General features: G+C 48.7%; 1 protein-coding gene across 1 annotated transcript in view; it reads right to left on the bottom strand.

Moving 5' to 3' along the window:
* The window catches only part of SCNN1B (sodium channel epithelial 1 subunit beta), a 61762-nt gene that overhangs the window by 14956 nt on the left and 21690 nt on the right, over positions 1–25116 (bottom strand). Inside the window, exons 2-4 of the mRNA XM_057748801.1 lie at positions 9636–9954; positions 6352–6631; positions 3903–4093 (exon numbers count right to left, since the gene is read on the bottom strand). Coding sequence (XP_057604784.1) covers positions 3903–4093; positions 6352–6631; positions 9636–9949 — 785 coding nt within the window. The 5' untranslated portion in view covers positions 9950–9954. The remainder of the gene's footprint in view (positions 1–3902; positions 4094–6351; positions 6632–9635; positions 9955–25116) is intronic.

The following is a 25116-nucleotide window of genomic DNA, read 5'->3' as shown; positions in this document are numbered from 1 at the left end:
GAAGAAAATAAATAGTGTGGTATCGGATTACAACCCAAATATTACTGGTGTTGGTATTAAATAAGCGATTGAAAAAATAAACAACTGGAGAAGATATAAATCTTCCTTACAGAAGAATTCCAAACAGGGTACGTTCCCCTCTCCAGCAGACGTGGAGCTGAGTCCCTCTCCCCCTGCTGCCACCCCCACCCCCCACCCACAGCCCCCCAGAGTACAGGAGGAACTTAGAGAGTTGCCTCCAGGATACAGAGCACAGGCGGGGAACGTGGTTACGCTGCAGCGGAGAAGCCCCGCACACGGCGCTTTCACCAAGGGAGGCAGGTCAACATCACAGAGGATGTCGAGTGGCTAACGTGCACCCCTCACATGACGTGATGAGCAGGCCCCCGCCTCTGTGGTCTTCTTCCCCCAAAGCCATCGTATCTGTATAAACCCAGATCAAGGGCTTTCTATAAAAACCCAACCGGTGCTCTGAAACGGTCACGGTCATCCAGAACAAGGAAGCCTGAGAAAGTGTCACAGCCAGAGGGGACGAGGCAGACATGACAACCGACAGCAATGTGGTCTCCTAGGTGGAATCCTCACCAGGAAAAACCGATAAAAATCCGAATCAAGTGTCAGGTGTATTCAATAGTCATGTGCCCCTGTTGGTTTCTTGGTTTTGATAAATCACCATGGTGACGTAAGATGTTAACGACAGGGGAAACTGGGTGAGGAGTACAAGGGAACTCTCTGTACTCTTAGAAACCTTCCTATAAATCTAAAACTATTCCGCAATAAAAAGTTTAAAGTGCTCATATAATCCTTACCACGTGCTAAGCACTGTTCTAAACACTTTATCTATGTTAACTCATTTAATCCCCATGACAGCCCTATGAGGTCACCTCCCTATCCCTATTTTCCAGATGAGAAAACTGAGGCCCAAAGAGGCTTACCAGCGTGTCCAACAACACACAGAGCTGGCATTCAAATCTGGGTGGTTTGGTGTTAGGGTCCAAATGTTAGGCTCATATTTTCCTAAAACTGCAGCTGCTACATCTTGAGGATTTGCTACATAGGAGGGGGAGAGGATGGAGTCCAGAACAGAGTTAGGAAGCCATAGTGTCTGGAGCCCAGCACTGGAAGGGCAGAGAGAGGCACGTGTCCTCCAGCACTGAATCTGAGGCCGACTCAGGAAGGTGGTAACCAGTCGCGGTGGAAGTGAGAAGGAGCACAGAGATGGGCGGACTAGGGTTTCTGTGCCAAGTGGCTGGGTGGCACCCTCCGCTCACACTGCTGAGGGCTGAAGGAACAGGCTTGGGTAGGGTGGGTGAGGAGGGAAGATGATCCTGATTTCTGATGAGGTGGTGAGGTGACACAGGCGCAGGGTGGGCCTGGCCCAGACTGCCACCTCTGCCACTCACCAGCTGTGTGACCTCAGAGATGTTGCTTAACCTCTCTGGGCAGTGGTTGCAGCATATAAAACAAGGGCTTGTTGCCAGGGTTAAACTGATTTTATACATGCAAAGTGCTAAGAATAGTGCCTGGCACATCAGAAGGGCGCAGTAAAGGTTAGCATCATTATTGAAGAATGAGTTCCTTGTCGAATGTGGGCTTAATGAGAGTCATTCCAAGTCCTTCACTATCGTCAGCCTGTCATGCATATGAGCTCATTTAATATTCAAAATAACCCTGTAGAGTAGGCATGGTGATTACCTATTTTATGGAGGAGGGAAATGAGGCATATCAAGGTTAAGAAACTTGTTCAAGGCCACACAGCTTGTAAGACAGAGCAAGGATTTGAACCCAATTTGAACCCCTGCAGAGTCCAGCCTTGACCCCTTCACGAGACCAGCTCCTCAGCCACAGCCACACCACAAAAGTTGCGTGGCCAATACCGGGTGTTGCCTGCCCATCAGCCACCTTCTCTTTGGGGGACCACCCACAGTCCACGTGACCCACGTGGGGCTCGTTTTGGAGGGCACCATCTTGGCAACAAGCAGGCCATCCCCAGGTTGCCTCCGGCCCTGGATCAGGCCAGGAAGTAGCTGGATCAGGTTAGGGGCCGTGCTGTGTGCAGAAGGCACACCTTCGAGCACTGGGATCCCGCTCAGCGGGAGATGCTCACCCCTCAGGCACCAGGGACCTCACAGCAGATCCCAGCGGATCCTAGTAGAACCCACGTTCCCAACTTACTCACACATCAGGTCATGTTCCGACGGAGCAGATGAGCCAGTATTTGAAATCACAGCATTACATCTCTCTCTTTCAGCTGAGAGGGTAAAGATGAACGTGTGGGCACAGCACTAGTCCCTTGGGTACCCACAGCCTTCAGGCGGGGCTCTCAGGAATGCTTGGGCAGATGTGCTCTGAACCAAGTCCCCCGGCCCAGAGAGAGGGCTTGGAATCCAGCCTGCGACCGGCCAGCCAGTGCCTGTGCTGTCAGCGGGGGCCATCGCGTAGCTCTTCCCCCTGTAGGGCCGTCCTTTTCTGGCTCTCACAAAGGACCAGATGCGCAGCTCTGCCTGCTCAGTGGGGCTTGATTTCTTGACCCTGCCTATGAAGTGCCTGCCCTTGAGCACCTGTGTGTTTTGGGGGGACAGAGGGCCCACAGCTGTCAGCAGATTCTCAACAGAGATTCCTGAAGGTTCGTGAGTTGACTGAGCTGGTCTGAGGCCACAGGCCCCGGGAGGGTGAAACAAGTAACCTGTCACTCTTCCAAAGCGGCAAGACTCCGCAAAAAGCCCGTTTCTCCGGAGCCCTGAAGGCTGGGAATTTGAAGCCCCAGGCCAGGAGGACACCAGCATCTCTGGGAAACAGGACTGGCCGAAGCCCGGGGCGGGACACAGGTGGTATGGTCCCCACCCCTGGAGGCCTGGCCACGAGGCCAGGAGGGGGCCCTGGGGCCCCAGCAGCTCTGCTTGTGCCCAGCCTCGCTTCCCGTGTGACCCGCCTGCTAAACCTGCAGCCCTCTGACGGCAGCCCCCGAGTCGGGGACAGAGCTTGGCTCTCAGGCCCGGGGTTTGCATGGCCAGCAGCTGGGGAGGGGCAGGAGGGGGAGATCTGTGGACCATTTGTAAGAGGACCCAGGCTCTGGGGGTTAACACTGCCCTCATTCTGCCATCTTCTTAACACTAGGGGTTGTTTGGGAAAAGGGTGTTTACTGCGAAGGTTTCCAGGGCCCTGTTCTAACCGCTGACATGAGCCACTTCATGTACTCTTTTTTTTTTGTTGTTCTAATTTTTTTTTTCTCTAACCAGGGATCGAACCTGCACCCCCCCTGCAGTGGGAGTGCAGAGTCTCAACCACTGGACCACCAGGGAAGTCCCCCACTTCATGTACTCTTCGTGGGGACTCTAGGAAGTGGATACGGTCAGTTAACATCCCTGTCTTAGGGATGAGAAAACTGACGGCAGGAGATGCTGGGGTGCCTGCGCACATCCCCAGCTGCTGGGTATTGGAGGCTAACAACTCACAGCCGCCCCTTCTCCGCCGCTTTGCCTGGGAAGTTAGGAGACCCCAGCCCATCCTCCTGGGGGTGGCACCCAGCCGGCGAGTGACTGATGGGGGCACGTGCAAGGGGCCAGCCGCTGCTTAAGGGAGGTCAGCTCTGTGGTGGGGTGTACGCTCCTGGTGTGGATCAGGTCAGGCCTAGACATCACCTGCGGCCACATCCTCCCTTAGCTCTGTCCTCTTTCCTTACAGACTTTTCCTAAACCGATTCCTTCAGCACGTGATGGGGCCTTCAGGGCATCCCTGTCTCAGGCTCTGCCCCAGGAAACCAAAGACATTGGTGCACAGACAATTGTGGTGCAGGCTGAGTGGCCAAGCCGGGGTGCGGACCCAGGATGTGGACCCTGGCTGCAGTTGCCCGCGGTGGGGGGGGTGGGGTGGGTAGAAGGGTGGGTGTGGGCGGCTCTTACCTATAGTTGCAGGGCTCCGCCCCGAACAGGCAGGCCAGGATCAGCCTCTCGGCAGGGTAGCCCATGGCCACCAGCTCCTGGTTTGGAACCTGCGCGAAGATGTTGGTGGCCTGCAGGGTGTACCACTCTGTCACGGCCTGGGTGGCGCTGCTGAAGTTCCGGAAGGTGCACGTGGTGCCGTTGTGGCTGCACTGCGGGGAGGGGAGAGGGGTTCCTGTGGGCAGGGGGCTGCTGCAGGGCCCCCGCCCTGAGGGCCAGGACCGTGAGGGCACTGCCAGCTGCCCTTCCTCGGGCGGTGCCTGGGTGCGGGGACTGCCCGCAGCGGGGCCAGTGGGGAGTGTGTTTGCACTCACGGTCACAAGGACTCACACACGGCACCAGCCACCCCCACATAAGGCAGCGTCAGGCACAAGCGAACGCACACAAGCACGCACGTATACTCAGACGGACCGCACTTTCTGACGCCTGCAGTCACGTGATGTGCTGGGGTCACAACGACACACGCGTGTGCACATACCTAGAGTCACACAAGCGGCATCCCACTCGCGCTCACGTGGGCACATCCACAGCAGACACACTCGGCCCCTCCACTCCCCTGACCCCTTTCCCAGCCCCCTCCCCAGACGTCCAGAGGCAGCTCCCTGGAGGCCGGGGGGACCATGAAGGACGGAGACTCCAGGTCTGCCTACCCCTCGGCTGGGGGAAGGACACAGGCCTTGTCAGCCGGCGCCTGCAGAGGGGTGCAGGCCCCTCCACCACGAAGCCCAGGTCCCCTGCAGACACAGGACAGACTAGGCCCTGGGACTCCGGCCTCAGCTCCGCTGCTTCTGTTGGCCTTCATGGTGGGAACCCAGGAAGCCGGAGGGAGAAGCTGCTCCTTAGTTCTGAGACAGCTCTCTCCAGGCCGGCATGGGGTGATGTCCTCAGGCTCGTTCTTGGAGGTCCTCGTCTCACCTCCAGGAAATAAGACTTGCTCTGTCCTGGGCTCTGTTCTCAGGACTTTTTTTTTTTTTTTTTTTGTGGCCATGCCCCGCAGCTCACGGGATCTTAGTTCCCCGACCAGGGATCGAAGCTGCATCCCTTGCATTGGGAGGCAGAGTCCTAACCACTGGACCCCCAGGGAATTCCTGACTCAGGGTTTTAGTTCTATTACCTCATCAATTCTCACAGCAGCCCTGGCCCCATCATCATGAAGACACTGAGGCCCCCAGCCCATGTGCACACCCACACAACACGCGCTCACACACACACGTGGGGCCTGACCCTGAGAGCTGCTGCAGCCACCAGGGCCACGCCTGCTTTACAGATGAGGAAATGGACACAGGAAGCCAGGCAACTGCACCAAAAAGAAGTTGGGCGTTGGGTCAGAGCAGGTACTGGGCCTCCGGAGCCTTGTGCTGTCTGCTGGTTTGTGTGGCGAGGTGGGCGCCGGGTTTTGGAAGACCTGACTATGCGGGGGGCACGGCAGGCAGTGTCTTCCTTCTGGGGAGTATGTAGCCCCAATCTGGGTCCCCAACCAAAGCTGATCATCAGAATCACCAAGGAGCCTATTAACAAGACTGATTCCTGGGTCTGGCCCAGAATGCCCATTCAGATTCTCCAGGAGTGGGGCCCAGGGATCTGAGTCGCTACAGAGCTCCCAGAGGGTCCTGGGGCACAGACAGGGAAACTTCTTCCCACTTGCAGGCTTGTGGGCCTCCCCGTATCCCAGTTATGCTTTCGTAATGACTGTACTGCATAGCTGTGGTTTTTCACCTGCCCAATATTTATGCCCCTGTCTTTTGATAATAAGGCTTAATTCCTCCTTCAGGAAGCCGCCCTTTCCCCCTCACTCAGTCCCTGTGGTCTGATAGAGATTGACATCACCCTCAGCTCCAGGGTACGTGACCCAGCACTGGCCAGTTATGAAAGCCCAGCCTCCGGCCCACAGTGGTTGGTTCAGGGGTGAGCGTGTGACCTGATGATCAGTCTCAGGGCTTTCGCTGGGGCCATTAGGAAAGATGAGCTCTGTTTCTTGGGAGAGTGCTAAGCTGGTGGGATGTACGTCTGGCATCGCCAGGGCCCTCCATGTGGAGGGAGCCTGCCAGAGAGCGAAGTCAACTGAGGGAAACGCTGAACCTAGGTGGACAGAGACGGCCTCCTGATAACAGCATGTGAATGCCTGGATCCAGCCACACCTGAACCCACCAACCCCTGGACTTCTCAGTACGTGAAACAAGGAATTCCCTGTCTTGCTCAGGTTAGTCTGAGCTGGGTCGCCGGCATCCAAAAGGGTCTTGACTAACATACCAACTATTTCTAATTTTAAAAAGGCACTGCAAACATACAAAATAGGCACCAGCTGCAGGTTGATTTCCCCCAGCAAGACCCAGGTTATTTAAGGAAAGACACTCCCATCAGCCTCACTAGGTAGGGCCCATTGTTTGACCCGTGCCTGGAGCCCACTTACTAGTCTCATGGCAACTTTGCACCCGTGGTGGGCGCTGCAGGTCTTTCCTGGTGTTGAGCTGTTGCTTGCTGAGCCGTTGTAGTTGTCCTCAAAGAGCTCAAGAACCACTGGGTGGTGGGGGTTCTGCTCATTGATAAAGACCAGGGGCATGTGGTTCCAGATGGTGAGGTTCAGGGCCCTGGTGGCATTGAAATGGCTGAGCTCAGGGCCCAGGATCCTCTCCAGGACTGCTTCCATCAGTTCATCCAGGTCCTTCAGCAAATGCTTGACTTTGGAATACCTGGACAGGGGAGAGGGCCGGTCAGGGGGGCAGGGGGCAGCTTCAAAGCAGAGCGACTGTCATCTGGGATCCCCTCCTACTCCACCATGTGTGAGAAGACTGCCCCTCCACCCCGAGCACCCATCTCTCTCTACCCACCCTTGTGTCCATGCATCCTTCCACCCACCTGCTCACTCGTTCATTCACCCAGCATTTGGTGAGCATCTACGAGATGCCAAGTACTGCGCAAGGCACAGAGGATAGTATAGCAAACAAGACAGAACAGGTCTCTTTCCTTATGAAATTCACATGCTAGTGAGAAAGAATCCTAAGAGCTCATGGTTACAGATCACTTACCATGTGCCAGGTACGAGGTGCTTCCTATGTCTTTTTTTTTTTAAAGGTGTATTTTATTATTATTTATTTATATTTTTAGCTGCATTGGGTCTCTGTTGCTTCATGCAGGCTTTCTCTAGTTGTGGTGAGCACAGGCTACTCTTCATTGCAGTGCGGGGGTTTCTCATTGCAGTGGCTTCTCTTGTTGCGGAGCACCGGCTCTAGGCACATGGACTTCACTAGTTGCAGCATATGGGTTCAGTAGTTGTGGCGCACAGGCTTAGTTGCTCCGAGGCATGGTGGGATCTTCCCGGCCCAGGGATTGAACCCATGTCCTCTGCATTGGCAGGTGGATTCTTAACCACTGTGCAACTAGGGAAGCCCCCTATGTCTTTTTATTTAATCTATGCCACAATTCTATAAGCATCCCCACATATGGATAAAGAAACTCTGGGAGTTGCTCTGATTTCCTGAGCTTAGCCCACTGATGAGAGGCAGCGCTGAGATTGGAACCTGGGTTTGGTGGGCTCTAGTAGATGTGCTGTGTGAGGACAGAGTTCTGACGTCTCCCTCTCAGGAGGGACAGAGAATGTTGGGGGAGGGGCTGGTCTGTGATCCTGAGGTCCTAATTCTCCAGCAGCGATTTGGGGTACATGAGCCAGTTTCAGGAGGGAGGAGGCAGATGGGACGGTGGGGCTGGGATCCAGGATCTTCTCTCAGGCCCATACTGGAAATGGTGACCAGTCAGTCTGGCAGAAAAGTGTCCACACCAGTGAGTGCTCCCACCAAGCCTTGAGTGGGGGCCCCAGGCCCTGCACCCCAGTCACTCCATCACCCAATTTATCCAAGACCCTGCCCCAGAGTGTGGTCTCCAGAGTGGCTGTGTGTCAGCTCTGGCTGGAGGACTTCCTGCAGGAGAGAGCTCTAAACTCCGGACACAGGCCCAAGTCCTGGTACGAAAGCGTACAGCAGCCAGAGCTGACACCAGCCTCGGGTGCTGACACCGCCTGTCCCCTGACCATTCGACCAGCCTCCTCTGTGCACACAGGGAGAGGAGAACTGGGAAGGTGGTGGGCTGCGGGGTGGGGGCTGCTGTTACAGCCTAAACGTCCACAGCTGCTGTCGAGCTTGGCAAGTTCTGGGTTTGAGTTCTGGCATGCCACTTAATATCTATGTGACCTTGGGTGGGTTAACCTCTCTGAGGCGCTGGTCTCTCATCTACAAAATGGGGGGTGGGGGTGGGGGGTGGCAAATTGAAATATTTACCCTAGAGGGCTTTCGGAGGATTCAACGAGGTGATGCTTATAAAGCAGGGTGTGGACGTCCCTGGTGGCGCAATGGTTAAGAATCCCCCTGACAGTGCAGGGGACAAGGGTTTGATCCCTGGACCAGGAAGATCCCATATGCCTTGGAGCAACTAAGCCCGTGTGCCACAACTACTGAGCCCATATGCCGCAACTACTGAAGCCCACACGCCTAGGACCCATGCTTCACAACAAGAGAAGCCACCGCAATGAAGAGTAGCCTCTGCTCTCTACAACTAGAGAGAGCCCACACGCAGCAATGAAGACCCAATGCAGCCATAAATGAATGAATGAATGAATGAATGAATGAATGAATAAAGCAGCATGTTTTGTTATTATAATTATTAAGAGTTTTCTTGAGTAGCTTCAAAGACCACCCAAGCAAGGGAGAGCAGCCCTATTACTAGAAAGAAGTGACTTTCTGATAACTGGAAGTGTAATCAGGAAATATAAATTCCCTTCCAGGACCTTCTTTTGGACAAGAATGTTCCCTGTGACTCAGACATGCTGGCCCTTTTTTCACTTCCTTGAATGCACCAAGCTCTGTCTCACCCCAGGACCTTTGCATGTGCTGTGTCCTCCACTTGGGGCATTCACTTCACTCCGCTTGGCCAGCTTCTACTCATTCCTCGGGGCATTTGTCTCTGACCGAGACCCTGCCTTTCCTCAGCCTTTAGGTTGGGTGTCCTTGGGCGTCCCCTTCCCAGGCTTTGCCATCAAGTGGTTCAACAGTGGCATCTCTGGAGCCAGATCAGGCCTGGATGCAAATTCCACAGCTGCACACTCTACGTCTCCAGGCAGGTTCCCTCACCTCCCTGAACCTCGATTTCCTGACCTGTGAACTGGGCTACTACAGTAGCGCCCACCCCTAGGGTGGCTGTGCAGATCAGAATAACATGAATGCCCCAGAGAACACTCAACACGCTGCCTGGCATCTCATAAGCACTCCAGGTATGGTGGCAATATATATTTTTTAATCCTCACAATTATAACAAATTCAGTATTTACGGGAAAAAAGATTAATGTCTGTTTTCTCTGGGAGGCTGTGGCAAGGCAGCCACTTTGTTTTAGTTACGGATGAATTCCTGGTGTCTAGAACCGTGCCTGGCAATAGTAGGTGCCCCAAAAATACACACTGAATCAATAAAGAGGCACTGGCACGCCCGAAGGCAGGGACTACCAGGTATTTTTTGAGGTTATTTCTAAGCCTAGGAGGTTTATGAACTTTGAATCTTACTTGCTGCAAAGGGATGAAAGCAAAGAGGGGAAGAGAGAGAAAGAGAACAGGGAAAAAGGGAAAGAAGGAAGGAAAGCTAGAAGGCAGGGGAAAAAAGAAAGAAGAAATGCACCCCCATGAGACCAGCCGCGCTCCAGGGACCACCTACTGGAAGGGGCTGGTGTTGCAGATGGTGACGGCGGGGAAGTCCATGGCCTTGAAGCCGACGGAGAGGGAGACGCTGACCTCCCAGCTCAGGTAGGTCTTGATGAAGACGCCCCACTGCCAGCAGACGAGGGAGGTGAAGAGCAGGGTGAGCACGAACCACATGGCCTTCTTCTTGGGCCCCTCGCAGATGATGCGTTTGGGGCCGTGGGTGTTGGTGTTGTCACAGTACCACACCAGCAGCTCCTTGTAGGTGTAGCCGGGGCCCTTCTGCAGCCGGTGCAGGCACTTGAGCAGGTACTTCTTTATGGGCACCATGGCTCCTGCAGATACCCCCAGGAGAGCCACGTCAAATGCCACATCAGCCTCCTATCCCAGGATCTCCCAGCTGTGGCCAGAGTATGGGCACTGGAGACAGGCAGGCCGGCCCTCTCTCCATCCCTGCCTTCTTCCCGCTGCCATTGATCATCCATCCATCCATCCATCCAGCCAACCAACCAACCCCAAAGCATTTATTGAGTGCCCACAGTACGCCAGGCACTGAATTAGCCCCACTGGACTCGACAAAAAAAATGGACAAGGTTTCTTCCCTCTGGGAATTTCCAGCTTAGAGGACAAGTTACTTACACTCTTAACTTCTCACGTTCTCCGTGTACAAAACGGGGACAATGGTACCTAGTTTTTAAAGGATTGCTCAGAGGGTGAAATTAGGTGACACGTAAAATGTGCCAAGTACAGTGCCCAGCACAGACTAAGTGCCCAGTATGTTAGCTACCATTATTACTAGCTGTTGGTGCTGAGGCCAAGGTCACCCAAGGGCGGTGGGTAAGAATGAGGACTCCCAGCGAAATGTCTGGCTTTGAATCTTGGCTCTGCCCCTTTCTAGCTGTGTGACTTTGAGTAAGTCACTTTCTCAATGCCTCAGTTTCCTCACCTTGTAAAATGGGGATAATGATGGTCCCCACTCCCCCGCCCCCCCCACCCCAGGGTTGCTGTGAAGACTGGAATGCATGAGACTGTAGAGAGTGGATTAATGCCTGGCATCTCAGTGGCAGCTACTGTTATTACCAAGGGGGGACCGCCAGGTCTGGGAGTCCTTGAAGGAGTTGAGTTAAAGGACAGAAGAGGAGTGGTGGTGCGTGGGGGAGGGGACAGCAGGGGCAGGGACTGAGGGGGAGGCAGCCTGGGGAGGTGAGCGGGGCCGCCCACGCGGGGCCTCGTGGGCCGTGTGAAGGATTGGGGTTTCAACCCCAGGACAGCTGGGGCCTGTGGCGGTGAGATGCTGTCAGCTCTGCGGTCTGAAAAAAGTGCCCCAGCTGCTTGGTGGAGATGGCTTGGAGTGGGGTGGGGGGGGGGGTCCAGGATCGCTGGGTGCTGGCTGTGGGTCAGCCAGGAATGGTTAACCTCTCTGAGCCTGGTTCCGACCTGCAGGAGCAGACAGGGCCCTTGTGACATTCACCAAGATACTCGTCACAGAGCCTGGCACATGACGGCTTCTCAGGAAACACCTGTTTCCTCCTTCCTTCTCCACAGATCCAAAGCCAGAACCTGCTGCAGGAGCATCCCCGCCCTACCCTGGAGGCTCCGCTGGCCAAAGGCCACCTCTTGCATGAAGTTGTCCTGACTCCCTGGCTGGAATGACCTCTGCCCTCCTCTGAGAGCCTCTGCCTTTCTGGGGGCTCTGTGGGGGGCAGAGTGGTGCCTGCTTCTGAGCACACCCTCCCCTTGCTCTGCTGTTTCCTCAGGTGAACCTCTCCCCAGGTCTCAGTTGGTATGAGTGGCCAGGCCACCATCCCTAGCTCTGGGGTGGGGGGTGTCTCACATACCCCAGTTTGGACCATTGGACTGAATTCTCTTACTTTATGTTGGAATAACTGAGGAAGAGACCTCCCTTTTAGCTAAGGCTACTAAGCTTGGTGGTGTTTGGCATCACAAATGGGGAGACTGCCTGAGAAGAAAGCCAACACAGAGGAAAGATGGAGAGAGATTAGTGACAACATCATTTGAACACCTGGATCCAGCCATTCCTGAAACCTTTTATTCCTGGACTCAGCAGATATGGGAACCAACACATCTTCTTTCTTACTCATGCTGATACAAACTGGACATCTGTCCTTTGTAACCAACAGAGAAAGAGATTCTCCTCGTTTTACTCCATGTCATAGTTACTTGTTCTGTGGCTTCTCACTCCCATGAGATCATAAGCCCCCTGAGGGTAGCAGCATTGTGTATTCCCAATAAGCCCAGCACAGTGCCTAGAACATCACTGAATACTGAAATGAATAATGCCAGACCTTCATATCTAAACAGAGATCTTAATCTTACCCAGGCATATTCGCTCCTCACCTGCCTGGCCAAAGCACTAAGGGCTTTCCTCTCTAACTCCACTGCCTCTGCTCTCTGATGGGAATTAAGCTCTGTGTGCCTGTCCGGGCCATCATGGCTGTAGGACCGACCTTCACAGACTAACCCAACCCCCACCTTTCCCCAGAGGGCCAGCTCCCTGCTCTGGGATGCTAACATGATAAGAAACTATGATAACGACAACTAGGAGAGCAACATCAACGTGCCAGCCGTTTACCGTGATCCAGGCACTGCCATGTGCTTCGTGTACACATTCACGCCTATACATTTCCATCCACGACCTTAAACTTGGAAGGAATCGGGGCATCATTTGTCTTGCATAGTCCAGCACCTCAAGGCCCAAGAGGTGAAGAGCACATTAGGCTTCAATCAACAGTTGAGGAAGCAACAGACCAAGGGCCTCTCTGATATCTACCCTCTTGCATTCTAGTTTAACCACCTGATTCAGTCAAGAAGAAAGTCTTAGGTCCTTAGCATCTATCTAATCCCCTCTAATCTCCCATTCAACAAGGAGGCCTCAGGCTCAGAGTCTAGTCAGGCAATGGTATCTTGGGATCAACCACCGTCTGTCTTCAACCACCTGGGTTTCTTTTTAAGAGACACTGGCTCTTGCTTTAGGCTCATAAATACACTTAAGTGAAAAAAAAGAGAAATAGATTTAAAGAAAAATATTGATGAAACAATAGTATTACATGCCACAAGAGCTGTGACAATGGTGGGTACATAACAGTTTTGCTGAGCACTGCCTCGTCTCCTAACCAGTTTGGGACACTAGCCAAGTTGAAATCAATAAGTGCTGTAAACAACCTTATGTTGTTCTTGTCAGGTTGTACCGCCAAGGTGATAGATGGTCTGTGTTTAGAATGTATACACAGCTTGTGTAGAAAGGTTTGAATCAGCTTACAGCTTAAACCAACCCAAACAAGCCAAGTGGAGACTGAGTCCAGGTATGGACTCAGGAAGAGCGGACACCGTCATGTTTCGAGAATCACAGATTACTATCTTTACCTTGGCTCCGAACCCACGGCAAACATTCCTGGCAACAAATGCAAAAACAACAAATGTTGTGTACAACCATTTCTGTTTTCTTATAAGAGAAAATATCTGCTCACTTTCAGAGATAAATTGTACCTGAGATTCGACTCAGTGTCCTGGGGGGAAGGATAATGGGGAACCAAGTGGAGATTGAGTCCGGGTATGGACTTCGAAGGCTTGCAGGTGGATGACCAATGAGCTGTACTGGATTTGCAAAAGTTTCTTGTTGTTCTTAACACAGTATTTTTAAAAATGTAATTTCCTTTTGTAAATAGCCTTATTGAGATAGAATTCACATACCATATAACTCATCCATTTAAAGTATAGATTTAGGGACTTCCCTGGTGGCGCAGTGCTTAAGAATCCACCTGCCAGTGCAGGGGACACAGGTTCAATCCCTGGTCCGGGAAGATCCCACATGCTGCGGAACAACTAAGCCTGTGCGCCGCAACTACTGAAGCCCGCGTGTCCGGAGCCCATGCTCCACAACAAGAGAAGCCTGCACCGAGAAGCCTGCACACCACAACAAAGAGTAGCTCCCACTCACCGCAACTAGAGAAAGACTGCACACAGAAACGAAGACCCAACGCAGCCAATAAACAAATAAATAAATTAGTTAACTAAAAAAAAAAGTATAGATTCAGAGACTTCCCTGGTGGTGCAGTGGTTAAGACTCTGCGCTCCCAATGCCGGGGACCTGGGTTCGATCCCTGGTCAGGGACCTAGTTGGTCCCACATGCATGCTGCAACTAGGAGTTTGCCTGCCACAACTAAGGAGCCTTTGTGCCACAACTAAGGAGCCCGTGAGCCTCAATAATAAATAAATAAATGTTTTAAAAAATAAAGTGTAGACTCATTGGATTTTAGTATATTCACAGAGCTGTGCATCCATCACCACAATACATTTGAAAACATTCTCTCCTCCTAAAGAAACTCTGTGCCCATTACCAGTCACTTCTCACTCCTTCCTCTACCCTCCCCCACCCCAGGCAACCACTAATCTATTTTCTGTCTCTATAGATTGTCTATTCTGGACATTTCATATAAATGGAATCATATATTATGTGGTCTTTTGTGACTGGTTTTTCACTTAGCATAATGTTTTCAAGGTTCATCCATGTCGTAGCACATGCATCACTACTTCATTCTTTTTATTTCCAAATAATAGTCCATGTTATGGATACACCACTTTTTATATATCCATTCATCAATTGATGGACATTTCAATTGTTCTTACTTTTTGGCTATTATGAATAATATTGCTGTGAACAACCATGGACAAGTTTTTGTGTGGACATATGTTTTCCTTTCTCTTGGGTATATACCTAGGAGTGGATATACCAACTGGACCGTATGGTAATTCTATGTTTAACCTTGGGAAGAACTTTCCAAAATGGCTGAACTATGTCACAATTCCACCAGCAGTGGATGAGGGTTCCAATTTCTCCACATCCTCTATAACACTTGTTATTGTCCATTAATATAATAGATGTGAAGTGGCACCTTACTCTGGTTTTGATTAGCATTTCCTGATAGCTAATGATGTTAAATATCTTTTCATGTGCTTATTGGCTATTATATCCATTATATGGCCAATATATCGTCTCTCAAGAAATATCTATTCAAATCCTTTGCTTATTTTTTAATTGGGTTATTTGGCTTTTTATTATCAAGTTGTAAGAGTTATTTATATATTCTATATACAAGTCCCCTTTCAGATATAGGGTTTGCAAAAATGTTCTCCCATCCTGTGGGTTCTTTTCATTTTCTTGATGGTGTCCTTTGAAGCACAAAAATTTTAAATTTTGATGATGCCCAACTTGTCTCTATTTTTTGTTGTTGTTGTTTATGATTTGGTGTCATATCTAAGAATTCATTGCCTAACTCAAGGTCATAAAGATTTATTCCTGTGATTTATTCTAAGAGTTTTAGTTTTAGCTCTTACATTTAGGTCTTTGATCCAGTTTGAATTAATTTTTGTATGTGGTATGAGGTTAGGGTTCAGTTTCATTCTTTTCCATGAGGATAACTGCTTGTCCCAACACCAAGATTATTCTTTCCCCTATTTAATTCTCTTGGTGCCCTTGGTGGTTTAAAAAAATTTTTAATTTAAACAAAACCTAAATAAGTGAAGAAATATAACATATTCATGGATCAGAAGACTCAATATTGTTAAGATGTCAATTAACCCCAAATCAATTTCTAGACTTAATTCAACCTCAATCAAAATCCCAGCAGACATTGTGTAGAAATTGAAAAGCCCATTCTAAACATTATACGGAAAAGAAAAAAAACTAAAATAGGGGAAAAAAAACTTTTGAAAAGGAAGAACAAAAATGAAGGATTTATACTATCTGATATCAAGACTTACAATAAAGTACAATAATCAGAACAGTGTAATGCCGGTGTGATGATAGACATATTAATCAACGGGATAGAATAGAGTCCAGAAATAGACCTACAAAGGTGCCAAGGTAATTCACACAGAAAGGATAGTCGTTTTGACAAAACATGCCGGAACAATGGATATCCGTACAAGAAAAAGGAATCTCAACTCCTATCTCACAGTAGATACAAAAGTTAACTTGAAATGGATCAGGGACCTAAACACAAGAGCTAAAACGAAAATATCCAGAAGAAAATATAAGAGAAAAATGTGTGCAATCTTGGGGTAGGCACAGGACCTTTTAGATAGAACACTAAAATCATGAATAATTAATAAAAGGAAAAAAAAGACATTGTCCTTTATTAAAATAAATCTTCTGCTCTTCAAAACACTGTTAAAAAAAATGAAAGAGCAAGTCACTGGGAAAAAATCCTTGAGTAACATGTCTGACGAAGAATTTGTATGCAGAATATATAAACAATCCTTACAACGCAATAATAAGACAAACAACCCAACCTCCCCCCTCCTCAAAAGAAAGGCAAAAGATTTAAAAAAAACACTTCATAAAAGAAGATATATGAATGGCTCCTAAGTGCGTGAAAAGATGCCCAACATCATTAGTCACTGGGGAAATGCAAACCAAAACCACAATGAGATACCATGTCCCACCCACTAGAAAGACTGACAGAGAGTATCTAGTGTTAGCGAAAATGTGGGGCAATCAGAACTCTCTTACATGACTGGTTGGAATGCAAAATGGTACAGTCACCTTGGAAAACAGTTTGGCAGTTTCTCATAAAGTTAAATGGACACTTATATGACCTGTCAGCTCTACTCTCATTTATCCAAGAGAACTGAAAACAGATGTTCACACAAAGATGTGTACATATATACTCACGGCAGCCTTATTCACGAATAAATCCCAAACTGGAAACAAGCAAGCGTCCACCAACAGGTGAGTAAATAAACAAATTGTAGCATATCCATACAATGGAATACTATTCATCAATCAAAGGAACCAACTATTAATATATACAACAACATGGATGGTTATTTTTGTAAAAAGCCACCATTCTGAGTAAAAGAAGCTAGACACAAAAAAGTACATATAATACAATTCCATTTATATGAAGCCCTGGAAAAGACATAACTAATCTATGGTGACAGAAAGCAGATCAGTGATTTCCTGGGCCTGATGTGAAGAGCGGATCAACTGGAAAGGTACCCGAGGGAACATTTTGGAGGTGATGCAAATGTTCTATATCTTGAGTGAGATGGTGGTTAATTAGATGTATGCATTTGTAAAACCTCATCAAATGCTATACTTAAAAATGGAGGTATTTTAATGTGTATAAATTACACCCAAATAAAGTTTTCAAAAAACACGTAAATCCACTGCCACCTCAAAATTATGTACGTTCACATTTTAAAAAAATCTAGATTTTCTTCTTCAACTTTTGAAAGATCAGAAAGATCTGAGACTTGTCCCCACATGGGAGTTTCTGCTAGAAATGCTGCCCCCTCAGATGGAAACTGTGCTCCCCAGCTCACCCCCAATTCTCCCCGTTCTCTATTTTCTTATACTCAGCCCCCTTCACTCGTTTTTTAATTCCCTGCCTTGGCTTATGTGGACATCTGACTTTGTGACCCCTATAAATTATAGGTCAGATGCTTTCATTAAAATCCCCTGTACTTATTTTTGCAGCAAAACCTCAATTATCCAAGGTTATCAGGGAATAAGAGTTCTGGGTAGCTGGATTTTATAGTTAATTGAAGGTTAACTTGAAAATGGATTGGACTCAGGTTATTGAAAAATCTTTCATGTTTCCACCTCTTTAGGCCCAGAGCATGACTGACTCTTTGTTCTTGAGAACTTAGCCAGGTCAGAACCATTGATGGGCTCACTGTACCAGGCTGGAGACAGTGAAGGAGAGTTTTAGGGGGGCAGTCAGAATCTCTCCAGGGACCAAGACATACCATGGACATCATTTCTATTTATAAATGCAAATGTGTGCATCCCAGACACCTAGATTTTGGTCTCTAAATACCACTCTCGACTAAAAGGAACCGGGGCTCCTTAGAAAAATGGCCGATATGAGTTTTGGTGCAGGAAATGTACAAGATGAGCCTGAGATCTCTTACCATACCAGAAAGCAAAGGAAGCTGTCAAAGACTACTGGTGTCGGTCAAAAGGACTCCTTGAAGGGATTCTTACCGGCAAAGATGGGACAAATTTGAGCATCTTTTTTTTAAAAAGCATGCAATTAAGTGAAACAGATTAAATGCATAAAAAATCTATGTTCATAACAATACTGAAAATGGGGGGAGTCAGTAGAACATTAATGTTATTAATAAACAGCATTAATAAAGGGGGCCCTACAGGTTACTGTCCCTGTATTTGGGGCACTAGCAGCTATCATGTTCAATAAACTGCTTAATTTACTGAAAGGGTCTGTAGAGTTGAAAATCCAGCCTGGTTTTGTATGGCTCTCAGGCTAAGAATGGTTTTTATGTTTTCAAACAGTTGTAAAAAAAAAAAAATATGCGGTGTTTGTGGCCCACAAAGCCTTAACTATTAACAGAAAAAGTTTGTCAAAACCTGATTTACTGTGTCCAATATCTTGCATTAAATAAGAAGAAATCCTTAAAATGGGTTTTCATATAAGTATTTGTTAAGTGTGATTTCGCTATTTGCCCCCCAAAAACCTAATTCAATGTTTCCCAATCATTTGCATACCACCTTCACGATTTTTGCCAAAACCCTATAGCACTTGTATCATTATTCACTTAATATATAACATCATCTGAACTCACCTTTTTTGCTTAAAAAAATTCAGCCTTATCCTAAGCAACACTGTGCCTGTGAATCAGTTTGATGTGCTAAGCCATTTTTTTTCTTAACGCATATTAAAATGATTCCATGATTTAAAAAAGGGTTTCTCTCAAAAGATTAAAACCGTCTTCCTTATGACCCTTAAGGAAATTCTCTGTTAATTGTTTTCTGCCCAGTTGAAGCACACACTCTCTGTCAAGCATGTCCTCCTGCGTTTTCATGTCAGCCTTTCAACTACGTCGGGGTAGCCGGAATCATGCCCATTTCACAGAGAACGTAACCAGAGCACAAAGGGACTTACTCACGGTCACAATGAGTCAGGCAGATCTGGAAACAGAAACCAGGTCACTTGGCTTCCAGCTACCTCTCACCGACATGCTTGATGGGACATGTGACCTCTTGCTCCCCATCTGGTGGGTTCTGGGGAAGTCTACAGTGTAGCAATAGGCTTCGCCTCCTCTGTGTGCACACATTGCACCTCCTTCACCCAAGTCTGTGGTTCACATGCCTCCAGGCATCCTCCCATAAAGCCAAATGCATCACGACGGATACGAGGAGACCTTAAAAAAAGTGGCTCCCAGGGGGGTGGCGGAAGGGGTAAAAGAGGGGAAGAGGATTAAGAGGGTAAAAAGCTGCTAGGTATAAAATAGATAAGATACAAGGATGTAATGTACAGTACAGGGAATATACCTAATATTTTATAATAACTTTACATGGAGTATAATCTATAAAAATATTGAATCACTATGCTGTACACCTGAAGCTAATTTAATAATGTAAGTCAACTATACTTCAAAAAAAAAAAATGGCTCCCTCCTGTCCTCCAGGAGAGGAGACGCAATGGTCTTATTTGAGCTGCTCAGAGATGGAGAATGCTGCCAAGGTGTATCATTAAGTTAGAGATAAGAAAGGGCAGAGCCATATATAAAGCTGGTATGCATTTGTGTAATTAAAAAAAGGGAAACAGCATAGAAATATTTAGTTGTGTGCGAATAGCCCATCTCCAAGGGGCCACACAGCAAAATGCTGTCATAAGCTGCCTTCAGAAGGGGGAACTGGGTGGCTGGGGGCTCAGGCATGGAAGGAGACTTGTAAAAATTAGTCACTCCTTTGGCACCTTTTGTAATGTGGACCACTTCAGTGGTTAATCTATTCATTTATTCAGTTGGGAAATATTTACGAAGCACCTACTGTACGCTCAGCACTGTTCTAGGCACTCAGGATCCATCAGTAAACAGTAAAGAAAGAAATCCTTGACTTTGTGTAGCCTACATGCTCCCAGGAGACAGAAAAAAATATATTTAAAAAAGCAGGTTTAAAATTTATGCTGATTGGAGCTAAGTAAAAAAAAAAATCTGCCTGGCAACCGTTCTATTCACAAAGATGAAAACGTTTTGTGATACCAGACATTGAGGCAAGCACACTTTTCCATGCCGATTAGAGACTACTGGGGAGTAGTCTGGCAGTCTTTATTACATTTACCATTTATGTTTTATTTAAAAAACTTTTTTTGGCCGAGCTTGCAGCTTGAGGGATCCTAGTTCCCTGACCAGGGATTGAACCTGGGTCCCAGCGGCGAAGGTACCGAGTCCTAACCACTGGACCACCAGGGAACTCCCCCTATTGCATTTAAAATATGACAGCAGGTCCCAACAGTTCCACTTCTCGTGCCTGTGTTCTTATGTGCTTGCCCGCATGGGTGCTTGCGCGAGTGTGTGCGTGTGTGTGTGCACGCGCGCGCACGTACGCGCGCGCACGTACGCGCAGGAAGGATGACAATTGCAACACTGTAATACCCTCAAACTAGAAACAAACTCACCTCCCAGAGTGAAAAGGCTGCTGGAGGGCAGATGAGGTGTCAACTGCTCACCACAAGAGCTGTGGGAGCAAGAGCAGGCTTATTGTGGGATTTGGCTGCAGAAAAAGGCTGGACTAGAGCAGTCCGGACAGGTATGCCCACAGTCAGTGCTTCAGGTGAGCTGAGGCTTTGATGCTCTTGGCCTTTGGGTGGCGGGCGCGGGCTGGGGCAGCAGGAGCATCCCCACCCCCACCCCCCCATCGCCAGCAGGCACAACCGTCTCGCCCCTTCACCTTAATGCTTGATACAAACATGCTCATTCTGTCTTCCGTGACGTGAGAGGTTGGAAGGCACTGGTTTAGAAGCGTTTTCATGTTCATTCTAGCCCCGAAATGCTAAGAATTTATGGCACTGTACCGCCGAGGTCACGTCCGAGTCCTTACTCTCCTTCTCTATGGTGTTGAGGCAGTGACCATACTCCTGCACCCTGCGGAGATGTCCTTTGGGGTCACTGCCCCACACTTTGGGGTGATGTCTGAGGGTGGTGTGGGGGATGCTGTAGGTGTCCCACTGTTTCCCTCTATGGTGATGGTGCAGTCACCCTCTCATCCTACAGGGCAATGAGGGATGCCCACCCACAGCACAGACGAGCACATCCTAGGCCTCCAACAGGCCACCAAACGCCCGATGTGAAGGACCCAGAAGGGACTTACATTCTCATCCGGGTCAGACAGGGGAGGGCTTGGGAGTCAGTCCCCAGTTAGGGTCTGGCTCTGTTGTTTCCTCCAATGGGGAGGGGCTCAATTCATGACAATAAGAGCTTGGCCTTTCAGAGCCTTCATTTTCTCATCTATAAAATGGGGATAATAGTACCTGTGCTTTCTAGGTAATATTTTGTCAGGATCCAATGAACTAATGCATGAGAGGCACTTTGCACAGTATCTCCACGTAGTAAGTTAAATAGTAGCTGTTGTTATTATTGTTTTATGCAAGTAGCAGAATTATTCAAAATTAACCAGAGTATTTAGCTTGAGTTGTTGGCGCTGTCATTTGTGGCAAAATGGCCAGCTGGAGAAGTGCACCCAGGCTCTGCTTCCTGTGGGACTGAGTCCTTCCCTGACAGGGAAGTCCCACCGTCCCCAGGATCTCTAGTGGTCCCCAAAGTCCCCATGGCTGGCAGCTGGCTTTTCCAGACAATTCTGGAAATAAACAGAATATAAATAAAAAAATAAAACAAAATATAAACAGCTGCACTTAAACCCAGGCTGCCTGGCACTGGCAGCTGTATACACAGCCTGTATACACAGATCATGTATACTGGCCACGGACAAGACCACTTTCTACGCTTGTTCCCTAGGAAAGAAGACCCATGGAGCTGGGGGTCCCTCCCCAAAATAGAGCCCTCCCCACCTCAGCAGGTACCCTAGCCCTGGCATGCCTCTCTGTGGGATGATAGGAAACCTGGGGGATCAAAAATATCTCTGTGCTTCTGACTTTGACCTTGTGGGTTACCTTATAAAGCCCTTAGCCCACACCTGTGGTGGCATAGATTCATCCCATCCCTCTGCATGGCCACGGCCAACCCACAGGATGCAGATGGTAAGGCAGAGCCCAGAACTGGAACACAGAATCCCTTCCTCCTGTGCTAAGTCTACGCTATCCTGCAAAAGAAGTGGCATGGGGTCCCTGTGGAAGCCCTGCTGTGCCAAGCTGGGGGGCAGGGGACCCCATCCCATGCACCTTCCTCCCTGCACCTTCTTTAAAAACCTGGGACATCCTGCAGTGACTCAGGTGCCAGCACTCTCTCTGTCCTAAAGCAAAATGAAACCATCTTCCCAGAAGAGGCCAATTAGGACGTGCACTTCATGATCTGGGGTGTTGGGAAAGGAAGGGAGCCCGTTAGGCACTGAACACGTCCGGGGAGGAAGAGGGACAGGGCGGTGACCCTGACAGAGTCAGCGTAAGGCAAAGTGTGTGGGCAGAGGCCGCTGTCATCTTCACCCCAATCCCACGTCAGGCTTCAGCCTGCCCGCCTGACAGCTGGAAGCGGCCCTGCTGTGCCAGTCTGGCTGGTCCTGGGATGAAAGATAAGTAATCCTATCAGATAAGTGCTCAGAGCTGGCGAATAACACTGGCCACATCTGGCAGGAAGCAGGGACCAGGGTCCTTAGAAAACCTGGTCGGGTCTCCAGATGTGAAGCCATGATTGAAGTCCACGCCCCGCCCCCTGTCCCGCCCCCCGTCCCGCCCCAGCCAGCTCCAGGGATGTCTGGGGCACAGGAGATCCCACTGCTCAGAGCTCAGCACGTCACACACCCTTACCCTCCTGGGACTATACATAAAGCAGGTTTCAGGATCCAAAAGAGAGAGGGATTTGGGAGGAAACACTTTTTCAATGCTTCATGGTGGACTGATGCTCCTAATGGAAACGAGGAATCTATGGCCCCAAGAATAGCTGCTTATACCTGCTTTCCTTCCTAACCGCCGGGGGACCGGGAGGAATTAGGTAGGCTGGGCCTGTTCAGGCTGGAGGTTGGGGGAGAGTTACTAAAGTCCAGCCCATGCTCTCTGTGTTCAGTCATGAGCTGCCAGCGGCTGCTCCAGGCAGAGAGGCACTTTTTGCTAATTTGCCTAAAGGCACCATATGCCAAGCATCAGCTTCTGCCCGAAGCCACAGTCACCAACATTTGACTCAGCTGGGCCATATTTTCGAAAGAAGTCTTTCCTATGCATTGACTGGAGTGTGGAGGTGAATCGCCCCAAGAAAAATTCCAATAAAGATAGAATTTTCAGTAAAGGCGTACCCACAACGCCCTGTATAGGGAAGCGGCTCAGGACTTCTGTGCTAGAGCCGGGCTTTGAGTTTGAATCCAGGTGTGCTGTGCAACCTTGGGCAAGCTACATGGTGTCCCTGTACCTCCATTTCCTCCTGTGAATACTGGCGACAATGTTACACCCACCTCTGAGGGTGCTTAGAACAATGCCTGGTTCACAGCAATATATGCACAAAGGCACTTAATAGTTTTTATTCAAGGGTGTTTGCACATGAAAAAAAATTGTTTTCCAAATAGAAAAAGAAAATGGCAGCATTTGAAATGAATAGAACAGTTAAATAAATGTTTGCATTTGCAACCAAACAAATGCCATTCAACTCTTAGGAAGTAATATGCAAATGATATGGGAGCTCGGGGGTTTTTTTTTGATAGTGAAAGAAATAAAGATCACAAAAGAAAATGACCACAAGGATGAGGAACCTCGGTCTGCACTTCTGCTCGAGCTTTGATACAATCTGTGGGCACAGACCCGGAGACCCCTCTCCTGGTGATGATCCCTCACCCACCTCCCAAGAGTCACTTTTATCAGCCCCAGCCAAGAGCTTAGAGTCAAAAGCCTAGAACCACTCATTTTTTTAAAAGACTCACACATACATAAACAGGATCATCAACAATAGTAGGGAGACGCCTTGAGTCCCTTCATATGCCAACATGATAATCCCACATGTAAAGAAAATCTCAACACACAACCCTATTTAAAAATCTCACCTCAACAATAAACGCTCAAGTCAGGGCATGGATGATGCAACCAGAGCCCACAATTCAGAGGCGTTTATCACAATCTTGCAGGACAGGAGTTCTACGTTCCAAAGTGACCAGACCAGACAAGCTTCCGGGTTTTAGGAACTAAGGTGATGCGTCTGCACTGCTCATTGTTTCCAGCACCTCCTGGGTTCTTAATCCAACTCACATTGCAATGGTGAAGAAGCTCCAAGGAGCTGCCTCTGAAGACAGAGGCTTCTTGTGGCAAAGGCGGGTCAAAGGCTGGAGCTGCAGATGCTGGCTGTCTTTCTGTTCTCTGGGACTAACTGATGCACAAGGGCCCACCTTGAGTGCTGCCTTCATGATTTGGGCTTCATTTGGGTACCAATTATACTTTCGTCAATTCACTATCTTTCTTTACATTGACTCACTCTTGTTTTCATTTAAATACCTACTTTAGCTTTGTCCTAAGCAAGAATGTCCACAAAATCACAGGCTTGATGTTACTAATTATATATGTTTTCTAATACACCTCAACATAAATAATTACTAATGAGATGAAAGACATCTGTGCACCATCTAAAAACCATCTCCACACGCCACACTACATAGGGAAACGGATTCAGCAAAGATCTACCCTTGTCTCAAAAACTCACCAGATTAGATAAAATATCTTGGTACTTGCAACTCAGAGACAACCCACCATTCTGATCCCTTGGCCCTGAGCTGCTGTGCACATCGGGGTTCTTACGAAACCCGTTCTGTAGGTTTCTTTGCTCCTGGGTCTGGGATTATATCAGCTTCCATCCTAGGAGTAGCCTGACACATGTCCTGCCACCCCAGCCAGAAGACCCCAAAGTCCAAGGCATCAGATGTGGCCACAGCTGCCAGAAAAACATGTTCTTTTTGTATGGCCTTTTTATTTTATTTTTTTTTATTTTTTGGGGGGTACACCAGGTTCCATCTGTATGGCCTTTTTTTAAAAAAATAAATTTATTTATTTATTATTGGCTGCATTGGGTCTTTGTTGCTGCACACAGGTTTTCTCTACTTGCAGTAAGCAGGGGCTACTCTTAATTGTGGTGTGTGGGCTCCTCACTGCAGTGGCTTCTCTTGTTGTGGAGCACGGGCTCTAGGCGCATGGGCTTCAGTAGTTGCAGAACACGGACTCAATAGTTGTGGCCCATGGGCTTAGTTGCTCCGAGGCATGTGGGATCTTCCTGGAGCAGTGATTGAACCCGTGTCCCCTGCATTGGCAGGTGGATTCTTAACCACTGTGCCACCTAGGAAGTCTCTTGTATGGCCTTTAAGGGAGAAACGTATGTGCATCTGGGCTTTGGCCAATATGCTAAACCCCAGAGGATGCCTCTTGTCATGAGGCCGGAGTATTCCTGGTTTGTCATTTCCTTGTCCACCTGGTGGACAGGTGGGTTTGAAAGGTGACTGTGCCTTGTGGCGATTAAACCCTTACCGCCTCGCTTCCTTGTGTGGACACAAATGCTCATGGCAAGAAAATATAAATGTAAAACAGGA

Source organism: Hippopotamus amphibius, chromosome 9, assembly GCF_030028045.1.
Source record: "Hippopotamus amphibius kiboko isolate mHipAmp2 chromosome 9, mHipAmp2.hap2, whole genome shotgun sequence".
In the NCBI taxonomy this organism is placed as follows: Eukaryota; Metazoa; Chordata; class Mammalia; order Artiodactyla; family Hippopotamidae; genus Hippopotamus; species Hippopotamus amphibius.
Note: the sequence above shows the minus strand (reverse complement) of the source record. Positions and strands in the feature narration are given on the sequence as shown.